The sequence below is a fragment of the Sarcophilus harrisii genome, chromosome 2, assembly GCF_902635505.1.
Source record: "Sarcophilus harrisii chromosome 2, mSarHar1.11, whole genome shotgun sequence".
Classification (NCBI taxonomy): Eukaryota; Metazoa; Chordata; class Mammalia; order Dasyuromorphia; family Dasyuridae; genus Sarcophilus; species Sarcophilus harrisii.
Window position 1 is genome coordinate 550,699,071 of NC_045427.1, and position 23,158 is coordinate 550,722,228.

The 23,158-nt window shown below is 33.7% G+C and overlaps 1 protein-coding gene across 2 annotated transcripts in view; it reads left to right on the plus strand.

Moving 5' to 3' along the window:
* ARNT2 (aryl hydrocarbon receptor nuclear translocator 2) overlaps positions 1-23,158 on the plus strand; it is a 252,475-nt gene that overhangs the window by 48,592 nt on the left and 180,725 nt on the right. The window contains exons 1-3 of one of the 2 annotated variants that reach the window (XM_031955647.1): positions 3,234-3,491; positions 13,630-13,741; positions 21,778-21,825. In XM_031955647.1, the coding sequence (XP_031811507.1) occupies positions 13,632-13,741; positions 21,778-21,825 (158 nt within the window). In that variant the 5' untranslated portion in view covers positions 3,234-3,491; positions 13,630-13,631. Of the gene's footprint in view, positions 1-3,233; positions 3,492-13,629; positions 13,742-21,777; positions 21,826-23,158 lie in introns of those variants that run through there. The other variant, XM_003755494.4, reaches the window with a different exon arrangement.

Here is a 23,158-nt window from a genome sequence, read left to right on the forward strand (position 1 = left end):
GGTGGTGCAGTGGCTAGAGAATTAAGCTTGGAATCGGGAAAATTCATCTTCAAACACTTATTAGTTGTGTATCACTTAGTCACTTAACTCTGCCTCAGTTTCTTCATCTGTAAAACGAACCAGAGAAGGAAATGGCAAACCATTCCATTATCTTTGCCTTAAAAAGCTCAAATAGTGTCATGAAGAGCCTGAAGTACTGAAAATGACTCAACAGCCAAAAAAAAACCTTCTTGTTCAGAATGGATTGGAAGGGATTGCTTTGTCTCAACCCATTCCCTGCTTACCAAATTGGTGCCATAGTGAGTGTGGATATTCAATTACTAGTCTTTACTTAACTCAGAACTCAAGAGAACCACCACCCTCAGCCTCCCATAAACTCATCAGAGATTAGAAGAGTGACTACCCATACCTGGAAATAGTCATGATAATGGGCATCCTTACTTCAGAGAGGTAACTCTGAACTTATTAGAAAGTCTCCCTTGCCTCAACTTTATCAATTCCTTCCCCATATTGTAAATGTCCTTCTTCTCTATCATCCTATCTTGCAAAGCTATGATCAGTTCAGATCCCATCTTCTTTTTGAAATATTCCCTGATCTCCCCAAGTTAGAAATGATCTGATCCTATTCTGAATTTAATACAATTCAATAAACATTTATTAAATGTTATCAAAGCTATATGTTCAACATTCTGCTGGGAACTGGCAGTGGAAATATAAAAGCTGTCAATCCCTTCTTTCAGGAAAATTTGTAGCCTAGTAATGACAATATGCTAACAATTATAATGAAAGTTAAAAACTGATTATTTGCATCAGTGAGCTTAAACTGAATGGCCCAAGAGATTCAAGAAGACAAGGGATAACTCCTAGCTGGGGAATTAGGGGAAGCTTTCTGGGAAAAGTCAACTGCATCATCCTTGAAGAATGTTGAAAGACAACTATAGTGAATGACCTGCTCAAAAACATGGAGACTCTTGGAAAAAACAGGATAAAATTAACAACAACAGCAGCAACAACAACAACAACAACAAAATAGTCCAGATGGTCAGGAAGTACTTATTGTCTTTATTAGTGATTTGAAAATCATATACTAACTTGTATTTTTATAACATAATTTTAATTAAATTAATTAATTTAAATTAATAAATTTAATCTCTCTGATAAAAATTAATATCCAATCCAGGGATTATGGAGCATTTGGTGTCTTGCCTCTTTAAACAATGCAGACTTTTTCAAGGTAGGTTATCTTAGTAAGCAGCATAAGGTATTGGTACTATTAAGTGGTGCTTTACTTTTTCCCCCTTTTCTATCATTCTTTCTTTTCTACTTTTCCACTTTCTTACCCATTCTTCTTTTTTCTTGTTTATATAATAGACTTTTTGTGGCATCATTGGGCACTTCTTAATTGTCTTGTGACACTTAAAGCTTAAAAATTTCCTAGTCTTAGGAGCAGCTAGATGATGTAGTTTTTAGAGCAACATCCCTGGAATTAGGAAAACCTGACTTCAAATCTGGCCTAATACACTTGACATGCACTAGCTGTATGATCTTAGAAGCAAGTCACCTAACTCCATTTGCCTTGCCAAAAAGAAAGAAAAAAAGAAAAAAAATTCTTAGTTTTCCTATTTCATGTATGTCCCTTTTTAAAAGGAGCCTTTCCACTTGGTGGATCTTGAATTGGTGATGTTGGTGAAGTGGGCAACACAAGTGTCTTTAAGACAGCAGTTTCTTCTTGAAGTACATCAGTCTTTCACTGTGCTTCTTTTCATTGTTTTTCAGCTGTTGCTTGCTTGATATTAGCTTCTCTCACCATTTTATGAACTTCCTCAAAGAGACTAGCTGTAAATTCTTCTAATTCTTGTCCCACTTGATCTCGAACTTTTGAAAGCCTTTCACATTCTTTATCTTTTAGTTTCAATTTTCTCTGAGCTTTTGCAAGTTCTTCTTTTAATCTTTCATAACCCTTTTCCCTTGAAAATTACAACCTACACTAAATAGGCCAGGTAAATTGTTGTGAGGCAAAATACATCAAAATGCTATGACTGCTTCCTTTTTGTAAGGATACAAAACTTAGAACTTACTCAACATAATTAGATAAACATTTATTTAGTGCCTATGTATCAAGTATTGTGATAAGGTCTGGGAATATAAATACAAGACTAAAACACCTGGTTCACAAAGAGCTTACATGCTAGTGGGGGAGATATAACACCAATACAGTTATTTTAAGTATTTCACAAGGTAATTTGAAGGAGACCACAAACAACTCAGGGCTTATGGAGAGGTTTTAAAAGGGACTTCTGAAGTGAGCCTTGATGGAAGCTAAGGATTATGATTTATAATCTCAAATATACATTCGCACTGGAAAGTACCTTAGAAACCATCTAGTCCAGCCTCCTAATTTTACCCATGAAGAACTGAAACTAAGAGAGAAAGGAGAGGTCCTAGAATGAGTAATGGAAGGACTAGAATCTCCTGAGTCATAGACCAGCACTCTTTCTAGTATCTTATGTTGCCCAGTAGCACAGACCATTAATTTGATTATTTGTGTTGGAAGTTTCTTTCTTAATTTAAACCAATCAATTTATTTTGAATCCAAGGACAAGTGTTATCTTCTCAGTGAGATGCATGTCTTCTTATTCTAGAATAGACACAAGCCTTTGAATTCTGTTTTCCTTTTCCTAGGAGATTTGTGTGAATTGGAAAAAGGAAAGAAATATAACCATTGCTCTTGACAGGATTTCAAATATTCTAATCATTTAAATGTTCAAAGTTCTTAAAGTCTATTAGTACCCAAGTGGACATTTCCATAACAGATATTCCCCTCCTAAAAGATAGCTGTTCCCCACTCTAAATATAATTTTATGCAGATGTCTTTACTGTCTTAAATGCAATGCCCAAAGATACAGAGTAGGCTCTTTGGCCCTTGGCATTTGACAAGATAGACCTCATGGCCATGAGACACATCTGTTTCTATTACAATGGATTTTGCTTGATTGAAATGAAAGCCTTCCACAGTTAAGGCTTTTTTTTCTTCTTGTGAAGAAATCCCATGCCATGTTTTCCATCCATAATCTGAAGGGAAGTCTATATTTGGAGTCAGGGTGGGGGAAAAGAGAAATTTTTTATACATTCGTTGAAATATTCTCTTGAGAAGCCCGCTTTCAAAAATTTTGATTTTCTTAAAGGAATGCATGTTGCTGGAAAAAAAAAAAAGAATCTAAGCAGCTACTTTTCAGAACCTAAATGGTTAATGTTAGAAAAAATTTGCTGCAAATAAATTGATCAGTATGCAAGACGGTTGTCACTGGCTGAATCATGGTCCACAGTTAAGGTAAACAGATCTGTGATGACATTTTCTGAGCAGAATACAAATGGGGCTACGTTTCCTCCCAGAGGTTTCTGACATTTTCACTACACGGATAACATAGTCTCACAAGAAGGTATTGGTCAGAAGGAAGAATTATTACCCTGGTTTAATTCCTCTGAAAAAGGTAGGACTGTTATATTTGATGATCTTTCTGTGAGAATAATTATTCTAAGACTTGTAGGGATTGAGGAAAAAATGGTTTGTTTTGGTGAAAAATCATAATTTCCTGGGAAGCTTTTGGATTGTAGCTGGCTTTTACTGTTGTCAAAATAACATGTCTAGTTTAGCTGTTGTCATTTAATTTAAAAATTATTAGCATTTTTCTTTTTATTAATACAAAGGCAAAATGGGACCAGACATCTTATTCTAGTTTCATTTCATCTGCAAACCATTCAACTTTGTTTTTTTTTCCAAGTGGATTATCTCGGTATGTCAACGTTTAGAATAGAAATGGGTCTGTTGCTAAATGTGGCACTCCTGACAAAGATTTTTTCATGCAATAAGGAAGCTTTCAAAGTCCTTGGCTCATGTTATTTAAGAAATATGAACACAAAGACCTTCTAAGTTTCTGTTTAAAACAAGACAGGTGTTTCTTTTTTGGGGGGGTAGGGGGTTAATTCTGAAACAAGAGTTGAAATCTCTCAGAGGGATCATGGATGCCTCACTCTGTCTGCTACTTATGTTCTTAGATCTTCTCTGTCTTGCTTTGTACATTTGACATATGATAAAGACATATGGTAGTCAGGTAGCTTATACCTGAACAGAAAGCAAGTCAAAAAAGGAATAGATGGGGTTTGAAGCAAAGCTGTGACCTTGACACTTCCTTATATCTTGTGCAGATTGGGACACATATTTCAAATCACATATTTGGGGCACATATTTCAAAATCACTCCTTAGTGACTTAAATCCCTCTGAAAATAGAAGAGAATGAATTTTCTTGAGACCACTTATTTCTTCCCAGAAATTCCTTAGCTTCTCCAAAAGCAATTAGGAATGATTACATCATATTAATGTTTGTCAAGTATGTTATGTTTCTTCATGTCATTTTTATAATACATGATCTCTTTTCATTCTCATGAGAGCTCTGTGAAGTTGACAAGACTAATATTTTCCAGGGAAGGCTAGAAACTGAAAGAGAGAAGGTGATTTCACCAAGTTAAATTTTCACAAGCTAAATAATGAGAAAGCCATTGCTGGTGCCCAAGTGTTTATTACTAGTTTTATGCTATTGTTAAACACCTTTATTTGATAAGGTTTCTGCAATATAGAAAAAAAAGATTAAAGTAGCAAATATGTTGGGAAATAACTAATGCTTATATTTTCCTTTTTCAGCATCGATTTATTTTTGTAAAAAATTTTTGTGTTAGAATTTTTAGAATTCTGGCTCTCTCTTCTTATGAATAGATTTAAATTCTATTTTCTGACTATCACAAATATATCATGAGGTTTTGGCTAAGTCACTTATCCCCTCACCATCTCATCTGAATTCCTTAGACATTGTCTAAGTTTAATATTTGACTTTGTCTCCCCTGCTTTGAGAATAGGGCCCACAAACATGGTGGATGCTGGCCAAATTTAATTGAATTGAACTTTAAGGATTTATGAAACGTGTCCTTAAAGGAAGTAATTATTTCAGAGCTTGCAGGATGGCCTACCTTAGAAATCCTTATTCTTTTTATTAGGATAGTGTAATTTCCATATATTGTTGTTAGTTAAATGGTCAGAATCATTACTATTATCACTCTCACCTCCCTCTCTTTTATCATCCCCATCCAATCCACCATTCTCAGTTCCTTCACACAATTTAAAGATCACTAGAGCATAATAAAGACTCTGAGGAGCGTGGGTAAATTGGAATGAGGAAGGAGATAGAGATGGAATGCTAACTGGAATGCTTCTGACTTGGAAATGCTCTTCTCAGTTACATTGCTCTCCTTGCTAAGAATCATAGCAAAACTTGGTGAAGATGATGAAGATGGTGACTTGGAGATCTTCAATTAAAGCTTAAATATCTACTTGTAAAATCTAATATTTAGGTTTTGGAGGTCTTGATCTGGCTAGAGAATAGATCCCTAAATAAAAAGCTAGGAAACCAATTTCCAATTTTGACTGTTAACCTACTTGTAAAATGGAATTTAGAACAGATTCTTCTAACATGTGAGCTGCATATTAGAAGTATGCTGGGCCTTTTTGAGGTAATAATAGTAGTATTTCAGGTACTACTACTAATAATAATAACTATGTTTATACATTTTACAGAGAACTTTATTCATTTTTTGGATGGTAGTTTTCAGATGATTAGCTTGAGCTAATTTGGAATTGACTATTTCTAAAGATCGTTGTTGGTCCTTTGATTCACTTATGCTCTCTGGATAAATAACGACTGCCCCTTCCCTTTCATGTATTCTTGATACTTGCATATTATTTTATTTTGTTGTTATTTCTAATCACCATTGCCCCTTGAGTTCCTGTGGGCTATCATTTCTCTATCTCACATGTAACCCTAAATCTTTAGCTAACTTTTGTAAGATCTTTGTGTTTAACTGTTCTTAGCATTTTTTAGCACTTAATTTGAATTTGAATTTAAATTCTCTGTACTTTATGTTGCTTTTTGTGCTTGCATTGTTAAAGATGCTTAACCATATTGACTTATTTTTGAAGGTGATGTGAATGTTGGACACAAGTTCCCAACTCTTAAAAAAATATCGATAATGCAATTCTGGAATAGATTTGAATTGTTTTCTAAATTTTCAATACTTCTCTAGTGCTTTTTAGAAATTTAAAGGCTGAATGTCTCTCTGTATTGTAATGAGCTACCTAGAAACCCCAGATTTGCTTTGGGTGTTTTACAAGAAGCAAGGTAAAAAAAAAAATCTTACCCGTAAATCCAAAGTTTTTACTTCCTCATTTTTTGTCAGCTCCAAGAAAATATAACAGAGGGTAAACTGTGAGATATATGTAAGATAATACTGTAGCAGCTTAGGAGAGGCTAAGGGGGGATGAAGGTGCTCTAAGGTGATGTGATGTCTGTGTTGTTGAAGTGTAGGGCTCCAGATCTAGAGAAGGAGCTCATTGTGACTAGCCAGAGGAAACATGAATCTATTTGAAAAGGTGATATAGATTGATGATGTCATACTCTATTAAAAACAGGGTTCACTTATCTGTAGATAAAGATTTCTGGGGTTTGCATATTGACTTAGTTTTAAAATGCACTATCTGTTTTTTATTTTATTTTTATTTATTTTGCTAAATATCTTCCAATTGCATTTTATGTTCAGGCTGCACTTGGGAGTTTTGTATGCTTTATGGGGCCTACCAACAAGTGACACTTTTGGTGTAAGGAGGAGACCATAGTAAGAAACACTTTAAACAATCTTTAATCTCATAGAGGTGGCCCACTTTCCAGATATAATTTATAGCTCATCTAAGCTCTTTTATCCTGTGTGACTCTTTTCTATATCTTCCCTTAAAGCCTTCAGAAGGGACCTAGCTAGGGATCTTCCTTTAGTTATACTGACATTTCAGTGAAATCAGTATAGCACTTGGACTATTTATTAATTTTTCCATGCTCTCAACATAAGACATTTACTTTCTTTTCTGATCATCATTCATTTCACTGATATTCTTTTTAAATAATTTAATATTTCCCCCAATTACATATAAAAACAATTTAAAATATTTTTTTGAATTCCAATTTTCTCTCTCTTTTTCTCTTATTCCTCCCTAACAGTAAACAATTTGATATATGTTTTACATGTACATGCAAAACATATTTCCATTTTAGTCATGATGTAAAACACAGACAAAAAAACCCTATGAAAAATAATGTAAAGAAAAAATATGCTTTGATCTGAATTCAGAATCCATATGTTGCTATTTTTCAGGATTCTTCTCTTGCACAATTTTTGAGCAGTAGTATTTTACAACTCTCTTGTGCCTACTACACATTTCTTTACTGTTGTTTGGGTGACCTCAATATTAATTACTTGGATACTCTGAAATACACATACACACATTTTATAGACCTAGTTGTATAAATATCTATATGCATACATACACATATTGCTGTTTAAAACTGCACTAAGACTTTGTAATTATATAGAGAAAAACAGAGAAACAGAGACAGAAATACAACATTGCCACATGAATTTTAGTAAAAAAGAAAACCATTTGTTTTAGGGAGTAACTTTGAATCATTAAAAGCCAATGTAATTTCACAAAGTTGTATTAGCTGGAAATGTGCTTGAATATTATCTCGAAAGTCCAACGTCAAAACAGAAATAATTATGTAGCTCTATAGTTCACATCCAGTATCAAGGATAGTTAAATCCAAGTTCAGATCTAAAGTACTATCATCAGTACTATCTCATTAGAGTCAGGACCCAAGGATGGAAGATTAGGAATCTACAAGTTAAGGAGAGCTGAGTTTTAAGGAACTCTCTACCTGGGAAGCTATTGAAATCCAACATTCCAAGTTCCTTCATGTTCAGGAGATTGTGGACAGTGATTTTTAAGTCTAATTCTGGGCCCCTCAATTAATTTCTCTATCTTTAGTGAATATTTTTATAAATATAAATAAGTGGGTTGATTTTTTTTCTTGTGTCAGAATGATGCTCATGAACCCTTGCAAAATTAGTGATAATTTTGCTATAGTAATAATCTGGGAATTTCTTTTATAAAAGTAAATGATATGTTTCACTTTGCCTTATAAATAAACCTGATTAAAGAATGAAGCAATGTGACGACCATATATTCATATATATGGATCAAGGGTTATTACAGATGTGGAATCCAGGATTGCTTGTTCCCCCTTTTTAAGTGGCAATGACTAGGGAAATCTCTTTTTCATTAGACTGTTTCAGTGCTATATTTTAAGACATGGGGAATGCTTATGGCCAAGATGTATGCCTGCATAAAGCTACTTTTATTATATATATTAAAAAAAATAGCTTCTACCACATTCTTCTCCTCTATCCTTCACTGAATGAGTAATAGAATTATGAAAATTATTTCATTACTCACACTAGGTAAGTGACTGATGGTAGGGGGAGTAAAGTAGGCAGGAATCGTGACAGGAATGTTTCTATAATGACAGTTCTGAAAAAAAATTAACTATGCTGAAAATTTTTCTTTTCTTTTCTTTTCTTTTTTTTTTTTTTTTTTTTTTACAAGTGAGATACTGTCTTTGAAAGTGACTTAGACTTTTGCAAGTGAAATAGATCTTAATGCAACCTCCCAACAAGTGGGAAGGAATCTTTTGTATAATGACTGAGTACTTGTCCATCCTCTCCTTGAACCTTTGAATGACAGGGAAATCACTGCTTCATGAGTCCTCATTCATTTCATTGTGTTGAGATAAAATCTGCTTCTCTGTAGTTGTTATTTCTTGGTCTAAATTCTTATCTCTGCAGATGCTTAGGACACACATATATCTAAACATATATCTAATGTATCTTCCACAAGATAGCTATTCAGATGGTTAAAGATTTCTCCTTTTCTGGAAAATATTGCTTGATTTTCTCTTTCATCTGGAAACACTTAAATTCTGGAATAGATCCATGAATGCTGTGATGGCCTGGGGCTATACTAGTCTGGTCACTGAACTGTGATTTTAAGAGTGACACCTGGTTCTCTCTTCTTTTATCTGCCCATCAGCATTTTATTTTCTGTGCTGGGTATAAACAGCTGAAAAATAAATTCTTTAGGAGACCATTTTGCCTTCACTTTGGCTTTAGTTATTATTTCTGAGACAAAAACTCAATAACTTTATCTGCCTAACACGCCTAAATGTCTTTTTCTGGAGAATTTTAGAAACAAATTTAGACATGGAAGGGACCACAAATTTTGCTCAGTTTAATTACCTTCTGATTAAGAAAGGTAGAATGAGGAAACTGAAGTCTAGAGATTTATCCAAAGTCACATAGCTTATAAAATGAATTTCATCTCCTGTTGTTTTTGGCAGAAGTTATTAAGAAGAGAGATTGGTTTTGAGCTTGCTTTTGTTTCGGTTCTTTGTGGATTTAGTCTTAAAAGGTGTAAAGGATAGAGTTTATAGAAAAGTGCTTACTTTCATTCATGCCATGTACTAGTTGTAAAACCTTAACCAAGTTATTCAGCCTTTCTAGGCTTTTGTTTCCTCATCTGTAAAAGGAAGTATTTTGACTGGAAGATCTTTAACATCCCTTCTCACTCCAGAACTATGATGCTTCTCTTTTCCCCAGTATAGTCATCTCTTTTGATTTGAGGGGATTTAAAAATATAATTTTAGTCATTTGTCAACTCTGATTCTTTGTTCCTGAGCTCCAAATAATGAATGTATTTTAGAACTTGTAAATTCATAAAGAATGGGGATACATCCTTGAGAACATAGAACTCTGCTGCACTGATAAAATCACTGAATTCCAGAGTTGAAAGGGATCTTGGAGACAATGAATTCATTTCAAATTTGAGCATCCATGACCTCTATGATATCCTTAAGAAAGTTTTATTCAGTTTTTATAAATAGAAAACTCTATACACATTAAGAGAAGCCATTTCATTTTTGGACAGCCTTCTTTGCTTAGGTATCTTTTCTTCTATATAATCTAAATAGGTATATATACAATTTCCACTCTTTACTCTTAGTCATAAGCAAACCTAATCCCTCTTCCACAGGAAAGCCCTTTGGATATTTACAAACATGATAGCTAAATTCATTACTAGAAGGTTAGCTACCAGGTGAAATTTTTAAACACCAGAAATTATGAATGATATCTAAAGCATGGTCCATTGGAAAGAATGCCAGATGTAAATACAGAAGGTTCTATATTTGAAGCCAGTCTCTATTACTAATCTGTTTGAACTTTGGGGAGCCATTTAACTTTTCCAAGACTCAGGTTTATCAGTAAAATAAGTGAATTGGACCAGATGCTCTACAATGGTCCTTTGAATTTTAAATCATTAGTTCTATGATACTATGAAAACCCGGGATGAATGTTAGCTATGTCTCCTTCCTTAGATTAAGGAGACTCTCTTTTATCACTGCTGCTTCTTTCTCTTGGCCTTTCCCCCTCCAACTAATTATTGTGTGATCCTAATTGGAGTTCCATAGTATTCGAGTTATTTCTTTCTGACAATTTGCAGTATTTTCTCCTTGACTTGGGATTCTGGATTTTGATTCTTATAGTCCTAGGGATTTTTCCTTTTGGAATTTTTTCAGTGATCAGTGGATTCTGTCCATTTCTACTATGTCTTCTGGTTCCATAATAACCGGATAAGCTTTCCTTTATAATTAAAAAAAATTGATATCTAGGCTCTTTTTAAAATCATGGCTTTCAGGTAATTTAATAATTCTTAAATTATCCTTTCTTGATTTATTTTCTAGATCAGTTGTTTTTTCTAGGAGACATTTCACACTCTCTCCCCACTCCACATTCTTTTGAATTCATTTTATTGTTCCTTGATGTCTTAATGGTTTCATTAACTTCCATTTTCATATGGACTTAACACTACTCTAGCTAAAATAAAGACAAATCTAGGAAAGATGTTAAATTTGGATGTAAACTTGGGAGGAGCAAATGCCATATAGGAACTCACTTAAATCTGAGCCCATTTGATCCAGAGTTTGAGGTTAATATCTTGGAGATTGTTGAGAGGAGGTATTGGGGGGGGGGGGGGGAAACTTACTTTTGTTATTTCCATATCCCAAATAAATAACCCTCTTAAAAGTTTAAAAGTGAAATTATCAGCAAAAAGTCTAAAATTTATCAACTGTGTAATTCATTTCTGTACTTGTAGCCAAGAGAACTCTCTAGCAGATGTCCCTGTAGTTGAAGTCTTCCATGAAAACTGTGTCATGCTTCTATGTCAATTTTCTCCTTATGATTGTGTAGTTTGTAATTTAACTTTACCCACCATGCTGCTTTTGTTCCTGTCACTTCCCCCACCCCGAATTTGTTCTTACCCAAATGTTTTCCTTTAAAGTTATCCCCTTAGATTGTAGACATCCTCTTGAGAATATATTTTCTTAAATATTATGATATACCAGTTTTTCTTTTTATCTAACCTTTTCTTTCTGAATAGAGAATGTTCTTCCTTTGCCATACTTCAATCATCCCATAAAATCTCAGTGATACTTTTGCTATCAGGTTTTCTTGTGTTAACAATTCCATACTTATAACTGACTCTATGTACTTTTTTACTTCTTTTTTTTCCTCAAGAGATATTGCTTGTAAATCATTGGGCTTCTCTCCTATTTTTCTTCTTTTGTTGCATCTGTTGATCTTTCTTATTTGCCATTCCATATATTAGTATTGTAAAGATATTTTAAATCACACCTGCAGTTCTCCAGGAAAATGTATTATTCATTTGTCAGATATTCCCTAACCCTGGTCAAGAACCTTGATATCTCATATCTATTGATCCTTAAATCCAAATACCATTCTTCAGTTCCATATCCAAAAACTAATTGTTAATGTCAAGGATATGTTTGTAAAAATGCTTATAAATGTGGCAATGATGAACCACCGTTTTGTTGATTTCATTTGTTAAGCCACTTACAACCAAAATGCATTCCTTATCAACTACAGAAAAGTCATTAAGTTGGTTAAAAATTTGAATAATCTTGGGACTGTAGGAGATGAAGAAATGCAAGTGTGATTATAGACTACTTATATTGATATTAGATTTCTTCAGATCTAGACCTAACCTAATAGTTTGATGCATTAACTTCATTTTGTACTTTTCAAGCAAGTTATTCATTCTGTCTTTTAGAAAATAAAATATTTTCACTAGAATGGTGCTCACATAACATAACTATTTGATTATATGTTCATTAGTTTTACCTTGTTTCTCTAGAGTTATTGTCACCTAAAATAAAGCAAATTTGTGAGGAAATTAAGGAGAATAGTTATTATTTAGATGTAATTTTAGTGCATATTTTTTTATGCATTAAGTACGATAAATAAGAAATATCATAGAATAGAGAACTGGCCTCAGAGGCAGAAAGGTCTAAGTTCAAATCCAGATTCTGCTTCATATTGATTTTATGATCCTATGCAAGTCTCTTGGCTTTTAAGTGCTCTAGGGAAACTGTAAGTTTCAGAGAAAATGAATTAACCTGCATGGATAGAGGAAGTTTCTTACTAGGAGCATCCTGGATCAGTGCAATCAAACTGCCAGTAAAAAAAAATAAATAAGGAAAAATAGGGATCTTCGTACTTCTCAAAGTTCAATAGAAACATTTAGATTAAGATTCCATTTATTAAGATTTTAAATCCTTTCTTGACAAACTCCAGCAGAACTCTTCAAGCTGACCTTCAGTCATACAATATTTATAAAATATTATGTATTTTGACTAGATAAGTGATGACAGTTACTTGGTTCCTTTTCAGATTATTGTTTAGGCAGGAAATATGACATGTAGGAATGAACCAGATCTCATACACATGAACAGTGCACACATTATCTAGGTCCTCTTGTATTGTGCTGTCAACATACCATGACATTATTTTCCTATTAACTTGAGCACTGGTTCCTTTCTTTATCTTTGAATGCCTTTCTGAAATGGATTGTTTTAAGTTATCACTTTTATTATATCCCTGAATGAGAGTTGAACTAATGCAAGTAAATTCTCTTGAAGTAACTCTCAAGAATAATGAACAGAACAATTGAACTGCTTACAAAGATACATGTTCTCATGCAGGGAATGTATAAAATATCTCAGGACTGCACAGCACCACTAGAATTTATTTTTAAAAATCATTTTAATTCTCTGCATTTCCAAAACAGTAAGCCAGATAGTCCTTGGGAATCTTTTGTTTGCTAGGTATAAATTAAAGAGTTCATATGATGCATGGATATATTTGCAAAGGCATCTATGGGATTATTTTGGTCTCTGATTACCAAGCAAAGAAAGCCCCCTAGACAGGAAAATGAATCTCCCTTCATACAGGAACCAGCTGTGTCGAAGGAATATGATGCCATAGTTTCACATCAAATTGGCTGATGCTTGTATAGTTATAAGCAACAAATGACAATTCTTCTTCATTTGCCAATAGCCATACTGCTTGGGAAAATCAGATTCTCTCATCCACTCTCTGAGTTGAACATGAGGTCCTTCTGAAAATGAAATTTTCTCTTTTAAACCCTTTCTCAATAATTAAATTCCTAGTACATTGACTTGAAATAATTAATCTCCCTCCAGAGGGTCTTGCATGTTTTATTGCTATTTAGGATCTATGTTGACATAGATAACTAATGGAATTTTGTTCTGAATTTTCAGAAATGGCTTCTGATATCCCTGGATCAGTGGCATTGCCTGTTGCCCCCATGGCAACAGGGCAGGTGAGAATGGCAGGAGCCATGCCTGCTAGAGGAGGAAAGAGGCGTTCTGGGTAAGCAATTTCAGTATTTCAAGGTCAACTTCAAACTGGCAAATGTCATTCAACCCTGATAGCCTTCATGCTGGGGGCCTGGTTGGGAAATCAATTTTGTACTCTTTTCTGCTAGAATAGAAACTCAGCAGTTTGCCTTAGGAATGCTGAAATTTTTGTAAGTTAAAGTAATATGCACTTGCCTTTGCCAATAAGTGATTGAGAATTCTACACCAAATTGATGAGAACTCTGTCCTTGGTTAAAAAAAAAAAAAAAAAAAAAAAAGCTTCTGTATCCTGCTGGACTATAATTAAGCCAATTTAATAGGCATTCACTCATCTGCAGTGAGCTCACTGAGGATGAGCAGTCCTGATCATAAATACAGAAGGGAAGACAGTGGACTAATTTACATTTCTTAGTGCTGCTTGTAGGGGGCTAAACAAGAAAAAAAGCCTCTGCAACAAATACCTATCCTTTATTTTAAAGTCAAGTTTTGTTGGCGTTTTCTTTCAAGAAAGGAAATTTAAAGCTGATCCCCTCAATTTCATAGGGTTTGCAGGTTATTAGGATCCTTTGGGGGTCAGTTTGGGGAATTGGATTCAGTTTCTAGTTTTGACATTGGGTAAATAATTTCTCTTCTCCTTTTATGTAAGATGAGAGGGCTACATGAGATAACTTCTTTGGTTTCTTTCCATTCAGAAAGGTTTCTGTCAAAAGAATATATAAGGCACTTGTTTTTAAAATTGATAACCACCTAAAGCATCACCAAACTTACGCTTCAAACATACTCTGGCTCTTTGTTCTTATGAATCATGTTAATCTATATGTTAATAATGTGATCTTGCTGGTGAATAATAAATAGTAACATTTATGACATGATTAACTTTCCATTATTGACAATTCAATTGTAGTTACTGCAGAAGAATTTTCCCCCCTCTTTCTTCATAGTCACTAGTCATTAAACATTTATTAAATGTCTATTATGTGTCAGGCACTCTACTAAGCTCTGGGGATACAATTACAGAATAAGAAAGAGACCTTGCCCTCATGGAACTTATAGTCTCATGGGTGAAAACAATACACCAAAGACAAAAGAAAGCTGAAATGGGTGAGAAGGGAAAGTATCCAGAATGGGGGTCATGAAGGATATCCAACAAAGTCTAGACAACTGGGATATGAAGGGATTGCTTGTCTGAGAACACTTCTTACTTGTAGTTTTAGGGAGGAGATTTTTGCTCCATCCTCCAGTCAGAGATCTAGAGATTACTAATGAGGTCTAAGAACTAGGCCAGTATCAGGGGATACTTTCACTGTAGGTCATTCAGGGTCCTGTCAGGGAATTAGGCAGATTGCTCATAGTTAACCAGTGAACCAGTCAAGTGAGGGTGAAGGTAGGTATAGGGATGGGGTAGGTGCCATTTATTATAGCTAGCTTTTTAAGAGCTGAAGATGCTCATCTTTATGCTGGTGATCTGTCTAGTGAGCCCAACTTCGCAGCTTCCATTACTTTTTTTACTTTTCATGTCATGAATTCTTATTTTTACCTTCCTCATATTTTGGAGGTCTCACAGAATCATTGATTTAGAATTGGGGAAAAAATCCTTTGAGGACTGTGGTGCAACTCAGGAGGACTGAGGTCTAGAGAAGTAAAATATTTTGCCTAAAGTTACACAAGTCATTTCAGAGCTAACTCATCATCACTTCTTCCTCAATCCCTTCCCTAAACCCAACCAGGAAGGTGTTGGAACATATGAATCTGAACCACTCTGATGACTTAACCCTAATTCCTGATTGCCCTCTTTGTTCCATAATTTAGTTTAGTATTATTGCCCATTCCATAGTAACTCAGTTGAAAAGATCTGAAGTCCTTTACTTGATAGAGTCATATAAATATCATTTCTTGGGCATATGATAAACTTAAAAAGCTTTAGCCATAGCTGAGACCTAACTTCTATTTTTCCTTAAAAACCCTCCTCTCATAAAAGCAAAAGATGAAGATAAAACCTAAGAGAAAAGACAAAGAAATCCAAGGGAAGAATCAGTTCAAAATGATGAAGTGAAAGCCCAAGGTGGAGCTAGCTTATGGAATAATGATAGATCTCAATTGCCTCATTTAAAAAATATGTATATTTATATTAATTGACAAGTTCATGATTAAATTTTTCCCAGGTTTAAATACTTTATTATGATTCTTGACTGTATTTTCCCAGCTATTCTCTATGTTAGGCCAGAATACTTGGGTGAAAAGACTCTTAAAACTTCTGTTTCAATAAAATTTCCATAGCCTCATCATTTAATAGGAAAGCTGCCCCAGACAAAGGTATCAGCACTATATGAGTTTATGTTTAGCAGATTTTGTTGAGTTTTTTTAATCTACTCTGATTTTTTGAATACTTTATTGATAGTCTTGCCCTAAAATGATTCATCGTGAAATGGAATATGATTTAAGCATATTGATCAATATTCAGAGATTTTAGCTTATCTTAAAGACAACCAGATCTGTGTATTTGTCAACAAATGGAACTTTCATTAAGGAAACGTTGTAGCTATTGTTCTGCTACTCTTAAAGTGCCTGGGATATTTAGGTTAACTGCTTTGCTCAGGTTCATACAGCTAGATATGTCAGAGATGGGTCTTGTACCCAGGTCATTCTGTCTCCAAACTTGAAACCACTATGCATCACTGCCTCTCTTTCTTAAATACTTACCAGCTCAGATCCCCAGATTACTTCTATGAGTAGACTATATTTAGTACTTAATACAGCCTGTAGCCTGATAAGAGTCTAAATCATAAAATATTAGAGTCTCAGAGATACGTAGCTTTCCATGTGAATTAGTGGCAAACCTGAGACTAGAACCCATGCTACCTTATTCCTAGTAATTGTTTTCCCATTTCCATTCTGGAGGAACATGTGACTCAAATAACAATGAGAGAGGGAAGAGAAAAAAATCTTCCATGCTTTGTTAATGTTTTGCATCAGGCTGTGGGGATAGTGAATAAATTCATTATGAAAAGAAAGAACAGGGGAAAGGTGAGCCACAGACCAAAAAAAGGAGTGATTAATAAAATTGAAACTAAGAAAACCATCAAACTAATAATTAAAACTAAAAGTTAGATTTATGAAAAATTCAACAAAATAGATAAATGTTTGGTAAATTTGATTTGAAAAAGGAAAGAAAAAAACAAATCACCAGCATCTAAAATGAAAAAGGTAAACTTATCACCAGTGAAAAAGAAATTAAAGCAATAATTAGAAGTTCTTTTGCCCAACTGTATGGCAGTGAGTTTGACAATCTAACCATAATGGATGAATATTTACAAAAATATAAATTGCCCAGATTAACAGAAGAGGAAATAAAGTACTTAAATAGTTCCATTTTAGAAAAAGAAATTGAACAAGTCATTAATGAACTCCTTAAGAAAAAAATTTCCAGGGCCAGATGGATTCACAAGTAAATTATCCCTTGCTTACCTAATTTGTTTATAATATCATCATTTATGTCCAAATCATGTACCCGTTTTTACCTTATTTTGGTACGGAGTGTGAGCTGTAGGCCTATGCCAAGTTTCTGACATAATTTTCCAGTTTTCCCAGCAATTTTTGTCAAAAAGTGAGTTCTTATTCCAGAAGCTGGAGTTTGGGGGGTTATCAAATACTAGATTACTATAGGCCTTGGTTATTGTGTCATGTGTATCTAATCTATTCCACTGATCCACCACTTTATTTCTTAGCCAGTACCAAATGGTTTTGATGACTGCTGCTTTATAATATTGTTTTAGTTTTGGTACTGTTAAACCACCATCCTTTGTATTTTTAAGGAGCTTGCAGATTTTACCCTACTCTGCTTGAAATTAGAGGTTTCTTTCTTAATAGATATACCTAATTTAAGCATTCATTTGCTGAAATATTTTATTTGATTTGTTTGCAAATGAGCTCATTCAAACATTGAAAATATACACTATAGTCAAGGCATTTTTACCATTGGCTTACAGAAACATCAGACTGGTATTTGGTTCTTTCTTTGTTGCAGTGACAAATTACATGTAGAATAAAAACTATAGTTATTGTTGACATTACTTGAAATTAAACATATCTGATTGCATGTTTTTTCTTAGGGTATCAGTAGAATCTTTTTTCTTTAGCCATAACTAATGATACATTATATAGCACATCAATAGTTATAAAGATCTTTCAATCATGTCTCCAGATTCATTTTCAATCCAGAAGTGCCTTAGTCAGTTTTTTTGGGAAAGAAGAGTTCATTCTCATTAATAGTGAAGTGAAGGAAACATTTTCAGCCAAATTCATCTATTAATTATATTGAATTTTTAAGCTGAATAAAATAAGACTTAAAAGTTACATTTTGATTCATTGCCTTTATTATCTTAGTTCATTCTGGATTATAAAGACATATAAAAAGACAGAATGAAAGATGGTTTATTAGCACCTTTCAGAGCCAAGGAAATAACCATAGCTCATTTTTGCTGTATTTTAGATGAAGAATTTAAAGTGGAGGTAGAAGACATTATCTAGGCCAACAGATTTCTGAAACATCCTTTGTTCTATTGTGTGAGCTACTTCTGATGTATTGCTGACGTGCATTCTGCCATGAATGAATGGGCAATCTTGTGTTTTGGTTACAGGTGCCTTGTTTGGAGGATTTTAAAACTCTGTATTATCTCCTAAATTCAGCCTCTACTCTGCATTCATTAGTAAGATAGAGAGACTGCATTTTCTTTTCCCATTGACAGTTCAGTATAACTCCCTGGGGTTTCTGATGAATTTAAAGAACTTGGGGTTCAGACAATGGTCCTAACCTTTGCTCAAAACCAACACTAGAGCATAGATGACTTGAGCATACATAGGGCTCAAGTTGTAACATTTCATTCTAATGCCAATATAAACAGCTACTTTTGGAGCTGTTTTAGCATTTCAAAAAATTTAAGTAATTGTGGGGATTGAGGATAAAGAGAACTTCACACAAAAATAATTCTATCAGGATTTATCTAAAACTTATATCATTATTTATTAATAGTATATATTATCATTATGTAATAGATGACATTTTGATAATAACACAATTAAAGAGTTCTTTAAGGTTTGCAAAATATTTTTCTCACAAATCTCATTGTGAGATAATTAATGCAAATACCGTTATGCCCATTTTACAAATGAGGAAAAAGGCCAAGAGAGTCAAAATAACTAGGGGTCACATAGCTAGTAAATGTTAAATTGAAACTCAGATGCAGATCTCCTGATTTCCAAGTTCAGAGCTCTTTCTACCATATCATGCTATAAAATAAAATCCATATTTATAAAGGCTGAGGTATTTGAGTTTGTAATGAAACACAATTTTAAAGTTTAATTACTCTGCATTATGAAACCTTGGCAAATGCTTTCCATAGAGTTTTGTAGGACTATCTATTTTTCTAATGATTTTGGTACATTTTTGCTAGATTTAAAGTTGGATATTTTTGTTTGCCATAAAGGTTTCAGTTTCCCATAATGACCACTGGAGGGCAATATATCTCTACTGTATTTTTGTTTGGGGACTTAATTGGTTTTTGTTGGGATAGTTGGGGGAAATATAATTTTCAACAAAGCATTGAACGAAGACAGCAATGATGACAATCATTACATAGAGTATAAATTATTTTCTGTATAACTTCATTTTCAAAAAAATCCTGTCTGGCCACATTTTTTAAGCAAGTAACCACTTTCACAACATATTAAAAATATGTTAGATTTCTTCCAGTCTTTCTTTGTAAACTGTTACTCTATCTTAAGTCCTCGTTCTGACTTTTTGTAGATCTCTGACGCTGTTACAGCATATGATATTTCTGTTTCTTTGTCCTTATAGTAGATTGTCTATATACTATATATATATATATATATATATGTATGTGTGTGTGTGTGATTATAATGCACTTCTCTTTCTTCTCATTTCCTCCCTTTCATCTTTTATCACTACACATAGATATTTGTATTATTATTATTATTATGGCCCAGCTAGTTATCTAGCTCTTTTTGTTCTTTTCTCTTTGGACTAGCATGATACTTGTTTGAATTACCCATGATACCCAAAGCCCAGAATTTAAGTGAACAAAGCTGGCTATAATATAGGATAAGAAGGCAAACTTTAAAACAGTTGCTCCTCCCTTGAAAACAACTTTAATAATTGTCTAATATTATCTTTCACCAAGACTTCAAGTTTATTCCTTTAGTTCTTTAGATCAGGGCTTCTTAAATTCTTTCTACTGATGTTCCCTTTTCGCCCAAGAAATTTTTATGTGACCCCAGATATATAGATATAGAAATTAAGATATACATAATAATTTCATGATCCCCACATTCAGTTAGAAGACTACATATGGCATTGCAAACCAGAGTTTAAGAAGCTGGGCTTTAGAGTAAAACATTATTTTCTTATACACATCTCCCATCTCTTTTTTCCTTCCTTCCTTCCTTCCTTCCTTCCTAACTTCCTTCTTTCCTTCCTTCCTTCCTTCTTTCCTTTTTTCTTTTTTCCCTCCTTCCTTTCTTCTTTCCTTTTTTCTTTTTTCCCTCCTTCCTTCTTTCCTTTTTTCTTTTTCTCTTTCTGTTTCTTTCTTTCTTTGTTTCCCTCTCTGTTTCTGTTCCATCTCTTTCATTGTCCTGTGCTAGGAAGACTGTTCCCACCTGATATATCTATAGTGAATGGCCTTTTTCATTAGATCTCCATTTTTGTCTTTGGACATTAGGCCGAAAGGGAATAGGTATTTCCCCTTCTGATTTACCAAGAGATGATCACTCTTTCAAGGCAGCTTTTTGTAAAATCTCTGCTTTCCCCAAAGAGCCCTTGATCTTGTCCTTCTTTCCTAAAGATATATGTATACCAGGTATTGATTACATTCAAAACCTCTCCATGTTCCATAAAGGGACCATTCCTTCTTTTGTCAGGGAGGTTAAAATGGGAAAGAGAAAGAAAGGAGGACTTTTTGTTACTGACTGCATAATCAGAGTAAATTGTTCCTTATTCCCACTGTTGCTTAATATGCTTTCTTTCCCTACTCTCTTATTTCCCCAGACCCTGTCAGAAACCAGGTGAGATCATCTCTCCCTAAGGAGTCCCTATCTACCTGTTTTGAGGCATTCTGAATTATTATTAAATTAACTTTAATAAGGAATTGAGTATGTACATTATATAAATTAAATCATTAAACCAAACTTTTTAATAAAAAGTAATGGATTACAATAATTTATATTGAATAATTAAAAAACCCAAGCCTCCAGATTTTAATATTTCTTTTTATTATATAGAATTAAGGAAGGCCTAAACATATTAATTTAAGAACCTGATCGAATTAAGTAAGTAGAGAATTTGAGTCACTCAGGTCAAAAAAGAGTATTATTTTTTCCAAATAGTTTGTGTCATCCTAAGCTAATTATTATCTTAAATTTAATTTGTTTTTACTTTGACTTTAGGTATTGCCTGATAATTTTCATATAGTGAATTTATTAAGTAATTATTTTCAAATTTTCCTCTTTAAAAACTTGAAGTTATATAGATTATAAAACATTCATACAAAGATGTTAAAAAATATTTTGTGTATCTGTGTATGTAGTATGTCAATATTATATACACATATAACTGTACAAACTGTAGCAGATAACTTCCCAATCTGTTGGTATTAAGGAAACACTGGTTTCTCAAAAACTTCTCAAGTGAACACTGACTCAAAGTCATCTGTGGTCTAGTTGCAGAGACCTCCAGAGGAGATTACAACTGATGAGGTGCTTTAATTGTGTGAGTGAAAACTCATGCTTGTATGTGCAGTGTGACCTGAGCTATAAAATTATCTCTTTCACCTGAATGTACCTTCCTGACAGGAACTGCCCCTGACCAGACCCATGGCAGGGTGGCAAAATTCATTGTCTTTAAATCTTTGGTGACAATCTAGTGACTTTATTTTCAGCACTACAAAAGCTAGGGCTCAGTTTGGATTACTCCATCCAGTGCTAATGAAGAATTTTACCCAGTTAGATAAAGGCTCACCAGAGGTCTTGCTTTTTCAGAATGGACTTCGATGATGAAGATGGTGAAGGCCCCAGCAAATTTTCAAGGTGAGTTATTATTTTTTAATACTTAAAATGAGCCTCTCTTGCAAGGTAGGATGATTACACATAAGTGAAATTTAAACCCAAATTATATGATAACATTCATCCTATGCATCTTGGGCATATTACTTTTTGCTAACTCTTCTTTAATTCTATCTTGAAATGGGAATGTTTGTATAACTCAACATTTAGTCACTTGGGTGGTCAAGTGAATGGTTGACAGTTCTTAAATCTCAAACCTATATTATTTAATTACATGAAGTGACATAAATAGCTGTTTTTCATTATAACTGACAAAATTCCATTCAATAGACTCATTTTTATACTTTTCAGAAAGGTCAAAAATTATAGTTAAAATATCTCAGGAGGAGGTATATTTTTCTATCCTTGAAAATGAGGAAAATGTTAGACATGCAACTTGCTTTGCTTCAACAAATAAAACATCAGGCTGTCAAGTAACTCACACTGTTTTTGTGGAATGCCATTTTTAAACAGAGATCTTTTTTAAAATTAATGGCAGTTTGTCTAGAACATGGGCTTTTTAAATGGAATATCATGCCCTGTTGTATTAACATTTATAATTAAATTGCATTTTGGTGTTTTATAGCCATTTTGTTGCATTTATATGTATGTATTCCTTAAAGTATAAAATTTCATTTAAGAAAGGTAGTATGGTGCAATGGATAGAGAACTAAAGTTCTTGGACCTAAAGTTCAAATTCGTTCTTTGACACCTGTTGTCTATGTGATCCTAGGCAAATAACCCAAGCCTCCTAGTGGCCCCAGAAGCTCTCAGAGATTTTAAATTGTGGAAAAGATGATAATAAATACTTGTAGAGGAAATTGCTCATTGGAGTTTCATAGGACTATTGAAATAATAGATATGATTTTTAAAAATAGTTATGGTGGGATAGAAAAACAAGAAGACAGAAAATAAATTTGTTTTTCATGAATCTTCATGACAAAGAGGTGGTGCAGCGGATAAAGTGCAGATTGACCTGAGATCAGATTTGGCCTAAGACTTTATATTAGCTATATGGTCTTAGACAAGTCACTTAACCTCAATTTCTTCATCTGTAAATGGAGATAATAAGCACCTAGTTCTCAAGGTTGTGAAGATCTATTAAGATAACATTTGTAAAGTGCTTAGCACAGTGCCTGGCACATAAATGGCATCTAAATACTTGTTATTATTATGATTAAAGTTTAAAAGTTTAAAAAAAACCTTTTTGCTAAGGTCTGGAATAATTTAGCCTTATACTTAGCTGTGGTAAAATGTTTCCTCTTCTTCACTTCCTCCCCACCCTCATCCACCCTCATCTCAGTGACAGCAGAACCAT